A 24,542-nucleotide genomic window follows, 5' to 3' on the forward strand; every position below is an offset into this window, starting at 1 on the left:
GTAGACATCATTAATATCTGTGAAGAATGGAATTGAACTTTGTAAGCGGTGGGCCCGAACTTTTTACATAAAAAATGGAAAAATGAATTTATTCCCAATTACCAACTATTTTTGTATTTATCTCACTGATCTATTATCAATCATAACTCTACTCAATAGAACTGGAAAGTTATCTATCCAATTAATCTCTATATTCGAAAATCTATTGTTTATTATTTGGATTTAAGTAAGTTTACAAACTAAAAACAATGAAATATTTTGTATTCTGTCGCAGTAAAAATCAGTATGCTTTCAACAAAAATTGCAAGAGGTGCAATACACTTATATTTCCATATCTAGAGGCTATCTACCTATCTCTCTAACTGAATTTTTCTTATAAAAAACATCACGTTTTTGATTAAAAAAAAATACATTTTCGTGCAAAATTTAATCTATATAATTTTTAGATAAATCGGTGTCATTTGAGAAATCTGTTTCGTTCAGTGATGAGCCCCCAGATATGAATTCACCGAAACAACATAGTCCGCAGCATTCAGGTAAGTTTTTTTTGCTTATATCTTTAACAACCATACCTACTCGAAATTGGAAGCATGCTTTTGAAAAAAATTTACATCTTGTAGTTTTGTGATTGGCAAATTACTCCATAGAACATAGACAGTCAATTGAAAAAATTGTATTTATGGAGATTTTTTGATGATTTGTTCCTACGAGGTTGATAAGATAGGTATAACAAAGAGAATACAATTTTCTACACTTCTATACTTTATGTAAACAACGATCTATCAAAATAAATGTCTGTTTCAAAGATCACTTCATCCTAATATCTAATTCTATGACTGTATGAAATCTACGAGGACGGTCCCAAAAATACCTGATAAGGTATATATACACTTTTTATAATAAGAATCGTCAATTTCCTCAAAATAGCTTTTAACAGCCGACATCACCTCTTTTTGTTGGAAGATCTTCGACCACCCAGCCTTTTTGTCAAGTCTGGAAACAAACAATAGTCCGAGGGGCTTAAAACTGGCGAATAGGATGCATAAGGTGGAAATTCAAACTTTAATTCCTTAATTTTGGCCATTGCAATAACGGATTTGAGGGCTGATGCTTTGTCTTGATGAAACAACACTTTTTCTTCGGCCAAAAACGGCCGTTTTTGATTATTTTCATCATTCAAACATTGCAATAAGCTCGCATAATACTCGCCGTTGATATTTTCTCCATTTTCAAGACAATCGATAAATATCCCGCACTCTATAAAACCGACGCCATGACTTGGCCTGCAGGAAAAACTATGCCTTCTTTGTAGACGGTTCCTCCTTTTCAATCCATTGTTTTGATTGTTATTTTGGTTCAGGTCTGAAGTGATGGACCCACGTTTCATCAATGGTTATAAAACGTTGCAAAAATTTGATTTTATTTCTGTAAAACATTTTCAAACAATCGATGGAAACATGAAAACGGCTATGTTATTGTTCCAATGGGAACAAACATGGTACCCATCTTGCGCACAGCGATGTACCGCATTTTTTTAAATGCCTACTATGTCTGCTAGCTCGAGTATTTTCAGTCGACGATCGTCCAGTACCGATTTTCTTCGTTTTCTTCATACGTCTTCGTTTCAACGTTTATTGTTGATAAAGAAAGAGCAGTCTCACCCAGAGTAGAATGTAGCTTATCGGTTGATCATGTTTTTTTTTTCAATTTGTATGGATTATTTTATTAAGCTTACTTTTGTAAATAATACTCTTTATCTGGTGCTTCTAAGAGAAATTTTTTCATTTGCTGCGGAGTTAAAATTTGTATTTGATTTCTTTGATCTTTATCCGGTAGATTGTAATTCAAAAAAGCAAAACAATTTAGGGTGACATGTTATATTCAATAATTATCATTGTTCTTAACATAGAATATGTTATCCAAAGATTCGAGGGCTTGTTTTTACTTTATATTTCTTACATATGAGCAGTGACGATATCTTCTGATATACCAATCCATGAACTTTTTATAACAAAATTCATATTTACTTTTTGATTTTTGAGGTTTTGATGTGTAGTACGTCTCCATTGCGGCTAACCGAAAATATATCGTGGAATATTATTTATGGATTCATTACCGGAATCACTCAATTTTTACTAATATTTTCCATAGAAACATTTTGACAATTCATTTTGGCTTTTATTTGAAATTAAAAAAAGAAAAGTTGACAAGTACTAAACGCTAATTGGTAGATTTCATATACATTCTAGGATATATATGAAATCATACCCGTTGACGGAACTCTCGCAGTCTATCTCTTTTCTCATATACGAGTATGTGTATTTTTCCCTTTAAATATCATAAAAGCAATTAGAATTTTGAATAAGTGTAACTAATTTGAATTAAAATGTGTGTTGAACAAATTATTCCATTCACAATATTACCTATGATATACTAATAAAATAAGGATAAAACGATAAAAAAGGAGAAAATGTAGAGCTTGTTTTTCATTTCATTTTAATTGAAGGGTTTTCGGTTGATTTATGGAGGTAGTTAAGTGATAATTCTTTTTTTTGTTCACCATAATATATCTAGGCATCAGGAATAAAATTATCTACTTACGTCTTCTGCTTCAATAAATCTTTTTATTTTTCAATTTCTATTTTTCAAGTTTATGTATTATATTACGACATGGTTTTTGATTAACGTATTTATACGCTTTATACGTTTTTTATTTATACGAGGCGGTACCAAAAAGTAACCGGAATAGCATTGCCATTGTCTTGTAGTACTGATTTCTGCCGCTAGGGCCTGCCAAGTGCAACTCGTCGCCAGTTCAGTGCCGCGCGGGCCGTTGACCTGCTACATTCTGTTCGTCACTAGTAACCGTTTTTGCTAGTGCTGTTTCACTGCTGCTTCGTTTTTTTATTATGGCAAATTTAAATGAACACCGTGCCGCTGTGAAATTTTTTTTCTACTCGGTAAAAACGCTGCTGAAACTGTTTTAATGTTGAAAACTGCTTACAAAGTTGATGCTACGGGAAAAACTCAAGTGTTTGAGTGACTTTCTCGATTTAAAAATATCGATTGATGAGAAACTTCGCTCTGGACGTCCATTAACTGCCCGAATCGATGAAAATGTTGAAAAAATTCGAGAGCTTGTGCGCACAGACCGTCGACAGACAACTGATTAACTGTCTGAAATCAGTGGAATATCTTGGAGCTCGGTTCAGCAAACAGGTGACTGTTTCTTCCACCATGACAACGCACCTGCACACTCAGCCATAACTGTTAGCCAGTTTTTGGTTAAAAATAACATAATTCCGCTGCCCCACGCCCCTTACTCACCTGACCTGGCTCCGTATGACTTTTTCTTGTTTCCACGCATTAAAAGGGACATGAAAGGGCGGCGGCACCAAAAAAAGAACGAAACGGGAATTTGCAGCCATCTCTAAAGATTTCTAGCAGTGGAAGCACCGCTGGAACAAATATATTACACTTATAATGGAGAGTATTTTGAAAGGGATAAGGTTGTTTTGTGAATATATAGCATTTAGCTTAATTTTTTGAATAATGATTGATACCCAGAGGTGAATTTACAAGTTGGGCACCTGTAGGCTATGCTCTACTAACTCTACTATTATCTGAAATTTTCAAGTACATTTTCTTCAATGCGAATAATTTTTGAAAGGCATTATTTTAAGCAAAGTTGATTCATTTGATCACAATCACGGTTTAACAAAATCATAATCGTATACTGAAAAAACTGTTTACCCCTGCGCTACACCAACACTCACGATTAGGTAAACAGTCTAACTTTAATCTCTGAAGACGATAACTCGGTTATCGAAACGGGCGCCAGACAATGTAATCTTTGGTGTGTTGGTGAAGTGGTGGTGTGAATAGTATATGCAGTTTGAATATTACCAACGGTTCCAGAAATTCCAGCTTATATTTTCGTATGATAAAGAGTTCATTAGGTCTGACTCTATGCATAAAAGGGATGAGATTAAGTATTTCTTGACTTAAAGTCGATAGTGAATAGCTCTCCACTCTTTTCAAGCAAGAAAAGCTTCTGTCACAGAACAATAAGCAGTAAATGTTAGTAGCTTTGAAATCATTAGTGTACAATTTCTCCAGAAAACCACCTTCTCTGTTAGAACCGATGGTAGAAACTCACTCAATTTCATAAGAAATAAGAATTTCTAGATAAATCCGTTAAAGGTCTTCTTACTCAAAGATGGGACAACGATAAATGTATTAACTCTGAGGTAATCACTAGCAGCCATTCCAATACGTTCTTTAAGTGTTCCATAAATTGTTGTCTTTTTTCATTTCTCCAGTATATATACATTCCAGTATATATATATATATATATATACATTCTATACGCTTCATTTCATCGCCTTTGTCTTAAAATAGTTGAAGTTCTCTTGTGCTACTCATCAAAACTCATTTTTCAGTGTGAAGTTCGAATCTTTTGAATCGGAATAAAACAAAATTTGCCGCCCCTCAAAATTTGCCGCACTAGGCTACAGCCTGTCTATAAATCCCCCACTGTTAATGTCTATTATTTTTAATAATAAATCAGAAACTAACTTTATCAGATATTCCAGCAAGATACGACCATAAATGAAAATGGTATTAATTGTCAAAAATAAGTTTCCTTAAAAAAAATTAGTTACCTACCATTCCAAAAATACACAGACCACATTCCGTATTGCTTTTATTAGATGATATTAGATGTAAGACTAAGACTAAGCCAGTCTTTATCTTGGTCTTGCATCTCCTTATCAGTGAAATAAGAATTACTTTCATTTATTTAATTATAATTATGTATAGTTTCACCACGCTAATATTTCGGATTAAATTTTATTAAGGGACGTCACCTATTTTAAAAAAATTATGACTTTATGGTATGGACAACAAAAAAGGTTCGCCATCTCTTACCTATATTATTGCCCTACAATATGAGTCACTTTATACAATTGATGGGACTCAACTATAGAAACTGTTCAACAGGTTCGCTTGGCCGTGCAATCAAGAGCAGAGTCGAACCTTTGCACGATAGTGGTTTTGAATTGATTTTACTGAGTTTCCACTAATTATATCCTGTAAGCCTGTATGCGATTTCTTATCTTTGCATGTGTTTTTACTAACATCTTTTTATTTTGCTTTCTTCAGCGGATACTAAACCAGCAAAACCTGCTATAAAATCATCAACTTTACCAAGGACTTCATCACAGGGTAAGAAAATATATGTAATATTGTGAATTAACCAGGAATTAATGTAATGCCTCTGGAAATTATCCATGTTCCTGTTTAATTGAGATATATAGTACAATAAAAACATATGTCACTGTTTCCTTCCAGAACGAGATCGTCTTAAACCAGCTCCACCAGGTAAATCGACATCGTTATCTCCAAGTTATGATAGCAGGATTTATAGAGACTTACAACTAACACCAGAGATGTACAATCAACTTAGAGGGCTACAGAAAAAAGCTAAGGATTTGAGAGCCGAGGTCCGAAATTTGAGAAGGATGTCTCAAGCTCAAGCACATTCAGTAAAAGAAACAATACGAGACACTTTCATCAAAATTCGAGCTATGCTTATGGCTGGTGGAGAACAGGTTTGGCAAGCAGGTACAGAGTTTCCTTCATTTCACACTTTACTTGATTGGATAGTGGAGATACCTTGCAGTTAAAAAAAAATAACAAAATATTATTTGAACGCAATTCACAACAAATTGTATCAATGCGAATGGAGACAAGCGTTGAGCACAAAGCGAAAATTTCAAACAACTTGCTATCTCTCTATCTTGAATTACAAGACATGTGTATTCGTTGTAATTGGGAGAGATATTGCGAACCAATATTATTCCTAATAGCAAGTTTTCAAAGCAGAGACGATATAAATAAAAATAAACGGAAACAAAAACTTTTCGTAACCATATTATCCGTTATTCCACAGTCGATCAATGCAAGGTGTCTAATGATGATCACGCGTTCAGCATTGGTATTAATCTACATCTTGTAAATTGCGTTCAAGTTTTCACCATTGAGAAAATCATATATGTTGGCATATAAATGTGATTTGATTATAGGCATGGATCAAGAACGCGTTAGATTAACTCGAGAAGAGGATCTTTATAAACAAGAAATGTTAAGATTAGAAACAGATTTGGGTGATCTTGAATCTACAGTGGAAGAGCTCAGAGGAAACGTAATAAATAGAAAAACAAGAGTGAATATGTCAGATGTGGAAAATATGGCCTTAATATTAAGTAAAAGCTCCAAAACAGTTGCTGATCTCAAATTAAGGTAATTTTTAAGATTGATGTCTGGGATAACAATAAATTAAATAAATTGTGTTGAAATGTTGAATCTTGATGTCTGTATTCACATACTTTCCGATAGCTGATTTTCCATACAAAAAGACGGCGGATTGACGAAACAAGAAGAAAAAGTTTTTTTCATAACCTCTTAATTTACCTAAAATCGTTTTCTAGTAACCCTTTTCTTCAAGTTTGGGAACATATTTCAAATCAACTGAGTTTCGTGGATTAAGCAACAAATCGTAAAGCAGTTCGGTTAATTTTTATGAATTGGACCTCGTGATACACTCGGGGACTGCGAAAATTAGCTGCATCCTGTGTTGGGGAAGCGATGATGAACTGAATGAATTTTTTAATACTGTCTTGAAGAATCGTTTTTGAAGCCACCGTATAAAGCAACGGAAAAACGTTCGCCAACTAGACTGATCAATGACCAAAGGTGGATATACTTTCTCATCCAGTAATAGCGCTGTACCACGAACCAACTCAGAATGTTTTTTCTGAATTTTCATGAATTTTAGTTTGCCCATATTATATACGTCTGATTTTGTGTCACATTCTGAAAAAACATGGAGAAACAGAAAATTTTCCGCTTTGATATCTCGATAAATAAAGGATGAAAGGCTATATATCTGATCATATGTACGTCCTTTTGAAGGTTTTAAAAAGAAAATATTTGACTTTTTCCTCCCTAATACCGTGAGTAACACAATGATGTCGATGTTCTCTGCTACGATAGTGGAGAAATCGCAGGATTGGGATGCAGCAAGTGTAGTAGAGACGATGATTGTATCTAATTCAGCCTGGTCAATAAAAAACAATAATTTTTTAAGCTCTGTAATAAGGAAAAGAGTCAGTAATAAATAAGTGAAATTGTAGAAATTGGAAAATAAATTTCGGAAATGTGTTTATAATAAAAATAAACATTAAAATAAGGTAAATATGTTGTATTGACCAGGTTGTCATGAGCATTGACGGACCCGGTCAACTTTGGAGCACTGTAACAACGTTTTAAATAAATGAAATTTGAAAAGATAATCTTCGTGAAGAGATATTCTACAAAACTATTCTCACATATTTTTTTGATAAAATCAATAGAAAAAAAAAGTTATTACACAACAAATTTTTTCACTTTTTTGCTCATAACTTTTCAAATTTTGAATTTATGACAAAAACTTACATAAGCATAGTTATAGGTGAAGCAATTTGCTACAAAATATGTCTGAACAAATTTTTGTGAGATTCATAGTTTCCGAGATATTGCGAAAAATGTGTTTTCACCCTTTTTTCCATGATGGCGGCCGGGGGACTAGGGCCGCAACCCCACAAACTTGAGGTTGAACTTGAATTAACCCCCTTGACGTGCCCTCTTATGTTCCCTAAAAATTTTCAGTTTGGCCCTCAAAATATAACATTTCTATGGACTAAATCTCTCCTAATTACATCGTTTCAAAATCATCTTCAAGACGAAATAAAAATATAAACCTTCTCGACGACTGCTTCATTTAAATAAATAATTCTAGGTTGAGTTATTTTGGCAAATTAGGTGTATATGAATTTAATCTCGATTTTGAATGCTTGAAATTCATTTATTTGGAACCTAGATACTAATTTTGTACGTCACACTACACTTTTGTGAAAAATCACGAATTAATCATGATCGTTGATTCAAATTACAGGTTTCCTGGTTTACAAGATAGCATGAAAGCTTTCTTAACGACGGAAATGGAAAAAGTTATGAGAGAGGAGACATTTTTAAAAGAAGAACCCGAACGTTTAGAGAGCGCTCTTCGAAGATGCAAGAAGCTAACGGGTACTCTTGTTACACTCAAAAGGTAGGAAAACCGTATACATTCTGATGTTTGTAACGTTTAGAAAAAGTAAGCGGTAGGTATTGATAACCAACGGGCTAAAATATTGTATCATTTCAGATTTTCTCAGATGAATCTAAAAGAAATGACATTTTAGAAAAATGGTGTGTTAATTTTCATCGAAGTAATAAAAAATAATCATTTTAGGTTAGCTAGTGTACAAGAACAAAGGCTTCCTGCTTCTAATTCAAACGACGGTCGTCTTTCTCCCACCCCTACCGAAACACCACCAATAACTCCTTCGTCAACGCACAGCAAGGTAATCGAGTACTGCAAGACTATATATTTTGTTCTACTTACCCGCATGTTATGCTTATCAGAATCAATTTATATTGAAACGAAAATATTTTATTATTTAAATAATCTAACCGCCTTGGAGTAAACCAAATTACGAATTGCGTAGGGCATACAGATCACCGGGAAATTTTGAATTCAGTTTTTTTTTTCATATCAGAGCTATCTCGACAGGCGTTGTTATGTCTTATTGACTAATATATAAATCTAAAAAGTAGAAATAAAAAAACATAACGTCAAAGCTATAATGATATGTTTCGGCTCTTATTTTTATTATTTGTCTATCACTCTGGCTTCCTGTTTGAACAAATGAATTGCTGTAACTATTTTCTTGAAAAATTCATCTCTTTCGTTACGCTCATTAATTTGCTATGAATTGTATAAGTTGATATAATACTTGTTCTCTATTAACAATGATAAGACTTTATTTCCATTAATCTCTATGCTTCATATTTCTTCTAGTCAGCTTTGTATGTATGTATGGATTTGGGGTCTTCCAAAGGATCTATTACCCATGTAGGAGCCCCCATACTTGAACGACTGGGCTCAGTTTGGGCCAACGCTGCGAAACCTAGCCTTGGCAAACCAATAATGGCCCAAGCCTGGTTGAAGTCTGGGTAATTTAGTCCCGGCCATTCTATAGTCACCCAAGCCTGGCTGAACTCTATGTAACCTTACCTCGACCATCCCATATTCACCCAAACCTGGCTGAACTCTGGGTAACCCGACCTCGACCATCCTATAGTCAGCCAGGCTTAACATTAAGAGTAATAATTTTTTACGAATAAAATTCTGTCATGCATAAAAGACAATAAAAAATAATATAATTTCTTTATATGTTTAAGGCCTGGTCCAAGCTTGCAAACCAAGCGAGGGACATTGTTATCATCTCAGATTCTCACCAAGTCTGGGCTGATAACGACTTCCAAGCTAGGGCCAAAGTTGAACATACTTGGCCCAAGTCTGGATTTATACTGAGCTTATTATAAAATCCTATATGGGTATCCCCCCTTTCTTGATACGATTCTGTAGAACCCAGTTGTTACAGTTGATACATTGATCCCACTTCTTTCAAAAAAATATAGGATGGCTTGAATTGCCCCAGATATCTTCGTTTTCTATTTCAAGCGCACCCAGGTGTAGTGCTCTGGAGTCCCTTAGTATTTCACACTTCAAGAGAATGTGGATAAAGGCAACAAAATCTGCACGCCGCATTATCTGCTAGGTCTAGCGTCTCCAGGTGTTTATTGACACGACAGTGCTCCGGTAGGTAGGTACTTAGGTTGATACATTCAGCAGATCTACTCTGGTTATAGTTTCCCAGAATAGTATTTGTCTGTCTCAGCCCTTGTGGGTTGTCTGAATAATTGGTTTTGCTCCTATCTACCTTCTTTTCCATTATACTGTAGCTGATACCACAGAAGTGTTCGGGTCCTATGAAAGGCTTGTCTGCCCTTGCTAGGGTGATTTTATTTTTCTTGTCTAGATCGTTTAATTATTTTTGGCAATCCCAAACCAGTTTGGATTTTATGATACTGGAGCTGGGAGCTCTAATGGCTGTTTGACTATCGGAGAAAATAATGATCTATTTACGATATTTACGATAGTTCCTCTTCATATTGAAAAGAAAATATTTTTCAATTGCATAAATTTTTACTTGAAAAATGCTTGGTGCGATGCCCAGATTTTCAGAGTGTTTGCTTCTGGGCCCGTACATTCATATTCCAGTTCCGTCTGCTATAGTCTTAATCATTTACTTTGCGTTGATTTAATAGTGCCAAAATTGAAAGTAAATGATTAAATTTTGGTTATCAGACAGACTGAAGACAGTTCTTTTATCTTTTCTATTTTAACTCATTAACGCACAATTCATTTTTTTCTAATGACTGTCGTTAATTTTTCATTAGAAACTTACCTGCGTAGAAAACAAAATAATACCACGTCTAAATTTATTCAAAAAGGGCAGTCCTCAGATGAGGAGTATGGGACTATAAATAATGTTGTAATTAAAAATATTATTATGATATGTGAGTTATTCTAAAACATCATTCTATAATAAAAAGAATAAAAATGTAAATTATTTTTCTGAAATTTAATGAAACATTCAGAACATAATCTTACATTTGCCGCAAAATGTTCTCGGCTTGCCTTTGCAACCGCTGAATTGATACCGATGTTGTTTCTCTCTGTTTCCGAGAAAATGTCCTCTTTCAACATAACTGGCACTAGTGTCAACATTTGTTTTTGATATCGACGGTAAGCTAAGTGATCGGCCCTTCTTCACTCCAATTTTCTGCAATTTCTGAAACTGCAAAATGCCTCCAGAAATCTTTTATTGATATCGACTTTTCACCTTTTACTGCACAATATAACAAAAAAATCATTGCTTTTGTAGGTTATCGCCTTTCAGGTTAATGGTATACTCTTGATGGTAGTGAAGGGTTTTCATTGCATCCTCCCAATATCCAGATCATATCAATCATTACATCTATATCAAATACCAAATCAAATATCAATTTTTAACAAATTTATCATAGCCAATTCACAACTAATAAATAGTACATAGTCATTAGTTTGCACAGTAAAATCAAAATATCTCAAGAACTAATAATTTTATGTATAAGAAATGCTGGATAAAAAAAGTAGTATGTTGATAGTACAGATAGATACAGGTTAATACATTTAAAAAACTGAGATGATAATATATAAGTATTTTGAATCACCTTGTATCAGATTCAATGGAAATTAACAAGATAAATAGAATTTTTATTATTATTCGAATGCTGCGGCTGCAACAGATCTTCATTCTTTAATTTCTCCTACATACTTGTTACGATTTTTGTGAAAAACCGGTTATTACTTTCAAAATACCTCGTAGAACACACTCTTTACTATTGTAATGGAGAGGGCAAGGTGATTTCAAATATGTAATGTTTCATTTAAAAAAATGTAACTTTGATATGGCAAGGCGCTCTGTATCACCCTGTAAAATTGTATATAATATCAAAATATGAGGACAAATGATGGCTATAAATTCTCAAATTCCTATTTCGAAGGAAAAAGAAGGCACTGAAATTTATCACACTAATCAATCAACCTATATGTCATCAGAAAAAAACATTTGATTGTTGCGATCAGAAAATAATAGATTTTCTCTTATAATTTGCTAATCCGTGTTCTAAATATTTATTCGGCTCAAATAAAACATTAGAATAATTCTTGTATAGCTTAAATATCTTGTGAATGTTGAGAATAATTTCATGAATGAATTGCTAGAAAATCCCATTGATCCTTTTCAAGGGAAAATTTTATTTTTGATGGAATTTTGCCATGATTTTTTGAGTTTCTTAGTATTCTCTACGAAAATATCTCCTATAAGAATGGCAAGACAAAGATAATGACTTTGGTTGAGTTTGTGATGTGTTGGATAATATACTGTATTTTTAAGGAACAACCCTAAAACATGCACATAGTTGCAGCTTGGTGTCTTATCAGGACCAAATATTTGTCATCATTTTAATCACTTTCTATGAAGAAAATTTCTTTTGTGTGGTTATCAATAATCCCTGTACAAAAATTTATTCTCTATAGCCACATATGTATCACTCCTTATACAGTGGGATTAGTTCTAGACTAAATTGGGTAATAGTATTACTTTATTAGGAAAAACGTTGATTTCTCACCTCATATATTTTGTTTCAACGCGATATTATAGTCCTACAACAATGCAACATCTGTTGCAATCTTGTTTCTATATTTGTAAGATACTATATCACTTAATAAGTCGTGTGACTGACACACAGATGGCGCTACCATTGTGAAAGCAATATGACGTTTATAAAGTACCAACTTCCAAAATGCTATGTGTGAAATTTCATTCAGTTAGTCACATTAAATTGAAAATCCATTTAAGTAAAGCTACTTTTGTTATTACCAAAACAATTACGTGTGTTAATTTATCATTGTTTCTTCATGAAAAATACTGTACAAGCTCATTAATGGCCTCAAAAGTGTTATGCGGACTCTGCTCCATCGGAAAGAACAATTTCTTATTAGTTTGCTAAATTTAAACGTTGTCGTGCAAACACCGATTATGGTAAACGACTGAACGTTCTAGTAGTGCAATTGAAGTGGTTACTTCAGTCCGCAAACTGCTTATATCTAATCATAAATTGAAATTTCGTGAAATAGCTGAGGCCGTAAAAATATCAGAAGGCAGTAAGGTTACAATTATGCATGAACATTCGACCATAAGAAAGCTTTTTTCAAAATGGATGCCGCGTTTACTCACAGTCGATTAAAAACAAAAACGTGTTGATGATTCAGAGCAGGCTTACGTAAAAAATCAGTTTGTTGCGTCTATATGTGACAATGGATGAAACGTGGATCCATCGCTTCACTCCCGAATCAAAACGATTATCATCTGAGTGTACTGTAGCCGGTGAAACACTTCCGAAGCGTCCAAATACGTAACAGTCAGCTGGGAAGGTTAAGGCTTCAGTATTTTGGGATGCGCATGGAATATTTTACATCGACTATCTCCACAAGGAAAAGACAATCATTAGCAAATACTACATACAGTTGTTGGATCGTTTGAATGCAAAAATCAAGGAAAAACGGCCTCATATGTCGGAGAAAAGCCCACTATTTCACCAAGACAATGCATCGATGGCAACGATGGTTGAATTGAACTAATTACACTTCGGGCTGCTTCCTAATCCACAGTATAGTACAGATTTGTTCCCCAGTGATGACTGGCTATTCGCTGATCTTCGGTAAGCAATTTAGCCTAAATGAAGAAGGAATTTCTGAAAGTCTATTTGGAGGCAAAAGACAAATCCTTCTACTAGCATGCCATCGAGCGTTGGAATGACTTAATTTATAAAAAATCGATATTTTTATTTAGCATTTTGATACTCGTTCATGATTATGGAGATGTTACCCATGATCAAAACGAGATTAAACTGCTTATAGATGATAGAATACTAATGTGAAATGGCTTTGAAAGGTTGTTAATTCAAATTTTCCGCACATTAACCAATATTCTTTAACCCAATTGTAGTAATTTGAAAATATCAAGTAACCTAGTTACATTTAAGCAAAGTTTGTCGAGGTAGCAATATCACAAAGTTTTCTATTAAAAAATGATAATAAATATAAATTGATTCTCATCCTGGCATTATGAAAATGTAATTAAGCATTAATTTTAAAAACAATTCATCAATAATATTGAAGAAATTTACAAGCATTTCCAATGTTACCTTTGCTATTTCCAACCTGTCATTTTTAAATAATATTTGTGAGAATTTCTTAAAATAATAATTGATAGTTCTTTATATTATGTGTTAAAATGTCCTAAATTACAAAACTTCCTTCAAATACACAGAAAATCTAACCACACTCTAATTCATTACTTGAATCCGAACAGTTTCCGAAACATCCTTTGAACAAGTTACATTTTCCCTCAGGTAGTTATTCAACCTAATCTTAGAATCCTCATTATCTTCTCTGGGCTTTAACGGCAGTGACATTGATGAGTTACTGAATCCCCACTCAGAAGGTATTCGCCTAAAGAAGTGTGTGAACCAGCAGAATAGACTACATGGAGGATTACACAAAACATGGAAGGAAAGTTGACAACTAAACTCTTGAGAAATAATACTTAAACAACCTGAGAATCTATAGAAGTTCTAAATGAAAGAGAAGGCCAATATTCAAATATTTTTTGGCTAGTAGAGTCAAGTGGACAACACTTGGAAGGTAATTTCGAAATTACCTGTGCTTCACTCCAATGATATAATTACTTTGCAAAACTTTTCTCACATTTGCAATCACCTACAGTGTCAGTAATCGATATTTTATAAAATTTTCTGTAAAAACTTTGCAACGTCTATACGCGTATATTCTGAATTTTAGATTCTCTCCCAAAAAGAAATCCAATGGCAAGGGATCATGTAACTACTGTGCCAATCCAAAGCCATCGATAACGTTAATTAAAGAGATTATCATAAAATCAAATATACCAGGTCAAAAACCCTGAGTGTCTATCTGACTAAATTTTCGACCAATTAAAAACATTTACTATCTAAGTGACGTGACATTTGACTTCACTTGCATAGGTTTGCATTTCTGGGTATAAACTTGATAGTTCACGATGGGGTCAAATGTATTGAAATCTGTATTATCAAAAAATTACATAAATATAATTTTTACAGCGATTTATCAAATGAACTATTACGAAATGATAAGAGGACTAACCCAATAAGAAGGTGTTAATATCTCAATGTGGTGGAGTATAGAAAAGAAAACTTGATCTCCTCGCGTTGGAAACTACAGCAATAATATTTAAGTAGATTATAGAGATCAATTATCTCAAAAGACGAACTGCGTCCATTGGACATTACGATAATACATGAATAGAGAATAGATAAATCCGTAAATCTTATAATACAGACCAAATTTGGGAATGAAATTAACATTAAAGTCATTTTTGATGGAAAAGAGAACCCAAATACTCCGAGCTTTAATCATAACCTTACGAAGAAAGCTTAATAAACTAGTAGATGTAAAGAAATTTATAACAGAAGTAAAAACAACGTTATATCAAATACAATTTCAAAATGGCATATCGATTTATAATTAACCAAGCAATATTACCAGCAATGAGCTACAGCGACTTTTGAATTAAACGTTTCGTAAAGTGAAATTACTTACATTGAGAAAATAAGACATCTTCATGTGACAGATGAAAAAATTTCACAATCAATACCCTCTAAATGACTAATATATAACTATTAGAAATCGATTTGGTAATATCAAGTATTTTGATAGAATCATTTGCAGAAGAGCTTAAGAAAATTAGGAGAAGTACACATTGTCAAATTAGGCCACAAATTATAAGCTGATTCTGAGAATCAATTCGGATGTCGAAATGAGGATTCAACAACTAGACCAGAGGATATTTGTTGTTATTAACATTGCCGCTGAAGAAGAACAAAACGATGCAACAACTGATGCGACCTAATCTTTAAAAAAAATATCCAAAAGCAAGAGGACATTGCTTCACTCGTTCTACTTCCCAGAAAAATCTTATTTTTAAACAAAGTTATAAACTATCAATCTGGTGCTTATTGTAATTGAGCATGGACATTCAAAATTGCTTTGTCATATCTATTTTAATAATTTGTAGAAGATTAGAATCAATTAAATAAATTCGTAGATTGTAACAATAATTCTAGGAATATTGAAATGAAATTTGATAATCGACCTTGGTATTAAAGTCTTTTTACGACGAAACATTCATTAAAAACGAGAAAAAAATGCATCAGAATGAAATTGTAACATTGTATCAACTTGATACACCCCCTATAAAATATGCAAACATACGTCTCACTTATATAAAAGATCGTAAGCTGGTTTACAATTAAATTACTACAACTTTCTTACGGGGATCGATAAAACCTTGAAATAACAAAAGATAATTGAGTCTAGCCTATACTTTATTTTAGAGGTCCTTTAAATGCCTTTTCAAATAGGAAATAATTAATCATTCTTTTTAGTACTTTGAGAAAAGTCAAGTGAAATCGCGAGGAAATTCTAAGTATCAATTGTCTTGCAATTAAAATCACAAAGTGATCAAAAAGAAATCCTGATACTCCAAGTTGAGCGATCGCGGCGTCCGTTCTATTACCACTAAACAGCCAATGAGTCTACTAGGAAATCTTATCTTTCAGTACTTGTTTAAATAAAGAAAGTGATGTAGTGGAGCTTCTTTTGCTTAAAATAAATGAGATCTTCGTGCTAAATCTTGTTACATTTGATTTTCCATTATTGAGAGATCAAGTATTGTGCGGAGCTTATTAGTTATAGTTTCCTCAATGAATAATGAGCCAACGACACTGTTTTTAGTTTTTAGAAGTTCCAGCACAAACTTCCTCTTTCTTTGGATACTTTCCTCAAATTTTTATTTCTCGAGTACTAACAACTTCGCTTGTTGAAATATCCATTGAGGGAACAGTAAAGCAAATATTGTGCATACTATTTTGATCTTCAACTTTCAAGGCAGTCATTTGCTTGTAAAATTATATCCTTCTATATAAATTGTTCTCAAAAGAATTTATACCATATTGCGAAGTGATGTCAAGGTTTTTGTAGCAAAGATGTCAAAAAATTTGTGTTTTTCATCAAAAACAACGGAACCTGTTTTAGAGATTAATATAGGACTTTTCGGAAACTATAAACCAGGTTCAGACAGAAGACCTATCAGCTTATTGCGGATCCTAACCTAGAATGAGATTCAGATCACAGTCTCCGAACATCACGTACAATTTTCGATGGAAATTTCAAATTAAAAACATGATCTACGAGAACTTTTCAATTTTATCACTTTTTTGAGAGTTCTTTCATGATATTCATTTACTTGTTTATTAGAATCTAGATGTTTGATATTTGTTTTTGAACAGTTAACAATGGAGACAACCAAATAAGGGAAGTGAATGATTTTTTATGTTCAATAAACCATAGGAAAATGAAGCAACCGAACTGCTGATCGCACATACCCACCGTTCTATCAGGGTTAGTTTCCCAATCATGATTGGGTTAACCCTATCATAGTTTTCGAAAATTCCTTATCATAAGTCGTTAAACATTGTTAGTCATTCATATAGAATATTTGAAAAAGTAGGAAAAGCCCACTTTTAATAAAAAAATATAGGAGTTGTGTCCATATGCGCTTGAGGGTTGATCCAATCCATTTGAAAACCAGCTTATACATAATTCCTTCCAAAATAAGTGTAACGTGGATTTGTATGTTTTTTAATTTACAATACAATGATATAATCAGAAAAATATTATAGTAGAGAGCAGTTATATAAGTCTATAGAAATGTTTCATCTAATCACGTGTAATTTTAATGAATCACGCATAATGGAAGAAAATTAACAGATTCTTCATACAACTATATCTGTATCAGTCTCCAACTAATAATACAGTATTCAATAAAAACGATATGTATGTTGCGACATAAGTTTGTGAATAGAAATACATATTTTTGATCTAACACAACCCCTAATAAAAGAAAAATCTTCATAAAACGATACAGCGAGAGAAAAATACTTTGAGTGGTTTATTTTGCTTCATGGTTATTATAGAAAATACAGATAACAATTTAATCAGATATGTTTCTGATGAAATCTAAATTTATTCCTCACTATCTCCGGCAAAATTGATAAATGATGATGTAGGTCTTCCCACGAATTAGTTTTACACAATGTATGGAGCGTTATTATGTACTATGTGAAGAAAAACCTGAAACAAGACCCCCTCTGATTTAGAAGCAACTCCTCGAAAATTTTGAATAAGAAAGGGTGACATCTTGTTGGAAAGGGAAAAGGAAAGTCCACTGTTCAGCAATTTGGAGTTCTTCAAATTTGATGCAATAATAACTGAGAAAATTGATTTGTTAGATGTTTGTAAGATTTTGATAATGTGTCTATCACAAAACTTTACGTGGACTGAAAAAAATAATGTCACATAATATTTAGTTTATATGTTCCAATGTATTTTACAATTAAATTAAATGTTCAAAATTCACTTCTTGTTAATAACCGAGGCGATTTTGAAATTATCGAATAAGATTTTGTATGACTTCAGAGATTATTTTGTTAATTTCTTCCGTTATCCTAACTTTGAATCTGCAACATCAGGAAAAAAATCTTTAAAGTTACTAAATATTAAATGTTAAATTAAATTAAATTAAATTTCACGTTTCATTTTAACGGAACAGTTAACAAACAGAACTATAGATATTGGAGCAGAGAGAATCCTCACTGGATGTGCGAGGCTCACACTCAATATCCTAAAAAAGTGAACGTTTGGGCGGGTATCATTGACAATAATATTATTGGCATTCATTTTTTTTAGACCACAGTTAATGGTGAGGTTCATCTAGATTTTTTGATTAATACATTACAAAGACCTTTTTCTGATGTTAATCATCCAAATGAGATGGATCGAGCTACTTACTACCAATAAAACAGAGATCTACCGCCATTTTCACGTGCTGCTAGAAATTATTTAACGGTTTTTTCCAATAGGTGGATTGGAAAACGTGTAGTGATCGAATGGCCAACTAGATCCCCCGATTTGACTCCTCTCGATTACTTTTTATAGAGTTAATAAAAATCTAGATCATATTTCAATAGACCAGATAAAATTGCTGATTTAAAAGTTAGGATAACGGAAGAAATTAACAAAATAACCATTGAAGTTATATAAAAAGTTGTACCTTGAATTGCAAAACCGGTTATTATCAAGAAGTGAATGGTGGTCGTTTTGATTTAATTTTATTGTATATATTTTTCAATGTATAAAATACATTGAAAAATACATTCCAAATATTATGCGACATTATCTTCATTCTACGTAAAGTTTTGCGATAGACACATCAATCAAAATTTTACATCTTAAAAATTAATTTTCTCAGTTATAATTGCACCAAAGTAAAAAAACTATATCGCTAAGCAGGAGACTATAATCTCTTTCCAACAAGGTGCCACACGATCTCTTTCTCATTCAAAATTTGTGTTGATTTGTGTTGAAATTGAATTTATTCCATACACACGCATTGTATATCCTTTTCGAAATTAATCACTAAGCTTCCGTTTTCCACTTGATTTCTGTCCTTTGAATGATTATTTTGTTAGTTTCCTCTATATCCACTGTTCCTGATCCACCATCTTACATTCCACCGGAAATAAAAATAAAACGATCAATATTTTGGAGGAATTTTTAGAGTTTATTTAGGATATTTTATCACTTAATTATACATATTAATGCAGTTAAATGAACTAGCAAATTTTCACAAATATAACCACATAGTTTAAGCATATCCCTGGCTGTAGAAAAGCATCTTGTCTCATTCATCACTTTTCCTACCCTGATAGTTTTAAGAAAATTTTACAACCGCTATTGAAAAACAAAGAAATACTACAGAAATAATCGGCGGATTTCTTCTTAAACTCTTTTGTGTAAACATTTGGTACGAATTCATCATAACGAAACAGAAACGTTCGTTTCGTTGCAGGAAGAACGTTCCTTCTATAACCAGTAAATTTTGTTTTCCCATTCAAGACAGGCAAGTTATGTCAATAATAAGCAAATTTAGATAATGTATATGTCACAGGAAAAGTCGATTGCAGAGAAGAATTCATTTTACTAAAGGAAAGTCAATTCTTGCTAAAAGTATTAGTAGTAAAGAATACAGATTGATTTTTCTTGGGAAGAGCTAACTATTCCTGCTGTGGTTTAGTAAGGAAAATAGAGAAAATGGAGAAACAGATCGTATAATTAATCAATTGAAATTAGAATTCTAAAATATTATTGCATAAGTTATTCAAACCTCTGCAAATCGTGTGCTCAAAAATTTGAACATAAGTCAAAAGAAGTAGATGTGAATCCTTATATGTTATTGAAGGAAATTGAGATTTCGACTTCATAATGGCCTACCAAGGTAGGTTTTCATTTAATTTCGGTTTTTATCAAAATATTATTATCTCATTATTATTTCTAACCATACATAGGGTTGTTTTAAATGTTTCTGACCTAACAATGAAACAAGACATTTTCTTGATCATTTTTATTAATCGAAATAGTCTCTTATTAAGTTTATAACTTTTCAACCATACCAAATAATAGTTACGGTCTTCTCAAAATAAGCATATATGAATGAATAAGATCTCTCACATACAAGAAACTTTGACGAAGAAAAAGTCTCCGGGGCCAGATCTAATTAATACGATGATCATCCAATTTTTTTTAAAAAAAATCTGGAAGGTTTTCCTATCTGATCATTATTACGATCAATGAACAATTTTGCTCTATCCTAAATTACTGTAAATGTCTGTAAGCTAAGGGTCTTACTGATTTTACACTTAGCACTTACATAACTATATCAAATGGCTGCGTCCTCTCCAGTATTCTCTCTGGGTTTGTGTTGTCGAGGAACTGGATTGCCTCTATGTTCACATATTTTAAGAGCCGTTGTTCTTTACAGTATCTATCTCCAGTTCCCGATGAAGATAGTTATTTCGAATGTACTAGGATATATAAACGATCACTCTTTTTTGAAATATTTGGATTACTTGGGTGTTGCTTTCGTCGACACATCCTCATAGTTGAATCCTGTAGGTCCTTGCCTGTTTCAGGATTTGTTCATATAGAAGTAATTTATCAAGAATTGACAGAGTGTATTTTCGTCCCAGCAACCAACTCATTCTCTTGTATCTAATACCTTGTTTTTCCCGTTTTTTTCAAGTCAGGTTTCCAGCGAACTTCGCATCCCAGATATTTTGCTTTTTCCAGTGATTCTCTAATCTTTTTAACCATTCCAAATAATAGTTATCGTCTTTATTTTCAAGATAGGCAATAATAAATGGGATAGATTTCGTACCTACAACAAACTTTGACGTAAGGAAAAGTGGGGCCTGCTTAATACGGTAGATAGTCAACCAATTTGAAGTGCTATTCGTGAATTTAAGCCATATGGATGAACGAAATGTGAAAAGGTGCGTTGTCCTGATGGAAAACCACTTTCTGTTTCTGCAAATGCCGTCGCCTTTTTCCAATTTTTCCCTTCACATTAACATGCAAAGATGCGTATCACTATTTTGTTTTTGTTCTGTCTTTTCAAATATAATCAATCAACATAATCTCACGACTATTCTAAAAAATGGTCGCCATCATTTTTCCGGTCGATGAAAGCAATTTCACCTACTGTTTTGATTTCGTTTCATGAGTATGGTGGTGGATCTAGGTTCCATCTATATTTATAAATTTACACAAAAAATCTGACTTGATTTGCTGAGTCAATTAGGTCTGTTCATCCGAATGCGCTTTTGGTCAGAAGTAAGTAAACGAGGTAGCTACCCAACGCGCAGATAGCTTACATATGACACCTGTCCTCAAATAGGGTCATGAATGAAAAAGTAAAAAAATATCTTTTATTGTATCATTGGTGCTAGAAAGCTTCAAATTTTTATCTCAAGTAATGTCATGTAAATAGTTCCTATTGCGGTAACTTTGTCAGTTTTTGAGCTATCATCCGAAAAACGAAATTAATCTTGACCGCTAGTTACTCGATAGTTTGTCCTCTTGACTTAGGACACTATTCCGCAGTGAGTTAAAACTATCTGTATATGGCAAAATACTTATAATAAATACATTATAAATTATTTATTTACGAGGATACATTTAAAGTTATGAAAATCCTTTCTATTCGGTTGATTCAAACAAGGTCAGACGTATTTGAATCTATGCTGAAAAATTTCTCATTTTATACAGGGTGTGTATAAAAAGTGATCAAAGTTTTCTGTAAATTTTTAGAGATGCAGGTGAGGACTAAATTTTATTTTGACCAGTTGATACAAAAAAAATCAAGTTATATTTACTAATCCTATTCCAAATTTTGGTAGTTTTAATTTTTCATGTAAACTTTTAGTAAGCTTAGTAATACATCACACTTATTCAACTGTCATGAGTCAATTGATGATAATTTCAGAAAATCGTTTAAATCGCTCGTTCTCAATGTAATAACGAAGATTATTTAAATAGCATCAAATAAAGTACATTTGTTCTTGTAACAACTTTGTCACATCTACCATGTATTAAAAGCAAATTTACTTAATCTTCAAACAGAAACTATATTTATATCAATAAGGGTATCCTCGTGAAAAAATAATTTATATTTTATATTTTTTTACAAAAAAATCAATAGCTTAGAAAGAAATTATACTAAAATTTTACGTAGATTTCAAAAATGTATTAATATACAGGCTGTTCTATCTAAAATAACAAATTTACAGTTCTACCGGAAGTCGGCCAACTTTGAAAATATTTTAATTAAAAAGGTCGTATCCGAAAACCCAAACTTAGAAATTTTCATGATTTTATTATAAGTATTTTGCCATATACCGATAATTTTAACTCGTCGTGGGACACCTTGTATAACAAATTCATTCTTTTAATATGCTGATAGCTTTTTCTCTATCTCCAATCTTAATCCCAAAGTCGCCCATCACCATTTGGTGAACATTTTCCATGATCGCAGTTTTTGCTCGTCCCGAACTCTGTTCAAAATTTTTCGGTCGTAAACGATGGTGCAGAGTCCCCGTACACGATATCTAGCTCCTCTTTCATTAGCGTAGGTGTATTACCTTTCAAACACAAATACAAAATGACAGCTCTATAACTATTTTTTCCAATTATTAGAAACATCCTCATGAGGTTTCAATTATACGATTATCAAACCGGAACTAAGCGTCCAAAAAAACTGGAATTTCAGTCAGAGTCTCTTTATGTATGGGCAAATATGTTTTCCTTATATTGTGTAATGCTGACACCTTCAGAATGAGGTTGGAAACTTTTCAGATAACTCTAGTAGCACAATTCAATAAAGACGCTACATTTATTCAAAATAATTTTCAACTAAATGTATGAATTATACATTCAACTTTTGATAGTTTTCTTGTTTCTATTTGAACTATTTCTGAAATTTTTCCTGCTCTTGCGTATGACTTTTCTTAAAGATCTTCGATTTTTTCATAATTAAATGTGTTTTTTTGTAATTCCGTGGTTGCAATTTCATTTTATCATATTGATGACTTATTAACCTAGTTTCAAATTATTGCGAAGTCTGTCCCAAGGCATTACAATCATCATATATAATTCTTCCCTTATATTTTTATTAGATTTGAGCTCACTGAAATACTTTGAAAATGTGTTTGAAAAATAGAAGTTGAACAATCTCATATTTAGTATCATTAACGCTAAATTATATTTTGATAAAGATCGAAAATATTCTCCATAAAAAATACATTATTTATTAATGCAAATCTGAATTTATCCATGAAAATATACGAAAAAGTGAACAAATTCGTTGTTTTATTACATGGTAAAACATTTCCATATAAAATAACAACATTTACTAAATCAGAGTCGATGTACTATTCCTATAACATATACATTAAAAAATCAGCTATAATATGGATTAGGAAATTTAACTATACTCTGAACGGTTAAATCATGGAATAAAATTATTATTATTATCGAAATTTTGATGAAAATTTTCAAAAGGGTAACTCTATTTAAATAGCCCTTTTTCTAATTCACATTTGGTTCAGATTGGTTAGGTTTTTATTTCAATTTCAACACTAATAATTTCATGGGACCAAACACTTCCAGGAAAATAGATATAAAACTTTTCCTCGGTTTCTTCAATAGTATTTCAATGTAAAAATGTTATTCAATCAAATTTTCTTTCTTTTCTTTATACGAGTATCAAAACTAATCATTATATCAAATTTATATGAACAGATGACATCAGAAAACAATATGATGGAATAATCACCGTAGTGAGAGTATTGTCAAATTTTGAAAAATCAATCTTCCATCAAACCATCCTTGTAATGGAGTAAAATAATTTTTTAAAAATGATGTGTTGCATAACATCAATATCTATTTAAATAAATTTATCATCGGTATAATTCCCACGAAATATGAATTATAATAAATGAAAACTGAACGAAATGCGTCCCCGTTTTCGAAATTATAATTGTATTCCATAATTTACTTGTTCACCTTATAAATATCACGTAAAAACTTCCAAATACTAAGGTATTTTTATCACTATCATACCAATAGTGAAATAAGTGCATCGAATGCAAAATATAAACGCGTTTATTTTTTGTTCAAGGTTACACTCATCATTCGGTATATCCTATACATTGGTAACGAAACTACGCATCTACATGTTTCTGTATATATTATTATTAATAATAAATTCGATCAATCATTCAATTTAGATAAAATTTATCATTTTGAAAAGGTTCAATATAAATTCACACGTTCCAATAAGAAATATAGAAAGAAAGATAGAGAGAACGAAATGTAAGTGGAATTATATTATTGGAACACAAGAGAAGCGAATCGATGTGTAATTTCACCTGAAAAAACGCCATTGAAACTTGAGCTTATTGAAAGAAATATAATTGTATGTGGGGCATAG

General features: G+C 32.3%; 1 protein-coding gene across 29 annotated transcripts in view; it reads left to right on the forward strand.

The window, feature by feature from the left end:
- Positions 1-24,542, forward strand: part of LOC130902297 (coiled-coil domain-containing protein CG32809) — a 373,790-nt gene that overhangs the window by 324,467 nt on the left and 24,781 nt on the right. For 17 of the 29 annotated variants that reach the window (XM_057814300.1, XM_057814298.1, XM_057814290.1 and 14 more), the window contains 6 exons: positions 447-536; positions 5,164-5,226; positions 5,353-5,625; positions 6,087-6,303; positions 7,997-8,152; positions 8,336-8,447. In XM_057814300.1, the coding sequence (XP_057670283.1) occupies positions 447-536; positions 5,164-5,226; positions 5,353-5,625; positions 6,087-6,303; positions 7,997-8,152; positions 8,336-8,447 (911 nt within the window). The remainder of the gene's footprint in view (positions 1-446; positions 537-5,163; positions 5,227-5,352; positions 5,626-6,086; positions 6,304-7,996; positions 8,153-8,335; positions 8,448-24,542) is intronic. The other 12 variants (XM_057814297.1, XM_057814299.1, XM_057814302.1 and 9 more) reach the window with 3 other exon arrangements.

Source organism: Diorhabda carinulata, chromosome X, assembly GCF_026250575.1.
Source record: "Diorhabda carinulata isolate Delta chromosome X, icDioCari1.1, whole genome shotgun sequence".
NCBI classification, from domain to species: domain Eukaryota; kingdom Metazoa; phylum Arthropoda; class Insecta; order Coleoptera; family Chrysomelidae; genus Diorhabda; species Diorhabda carinulata.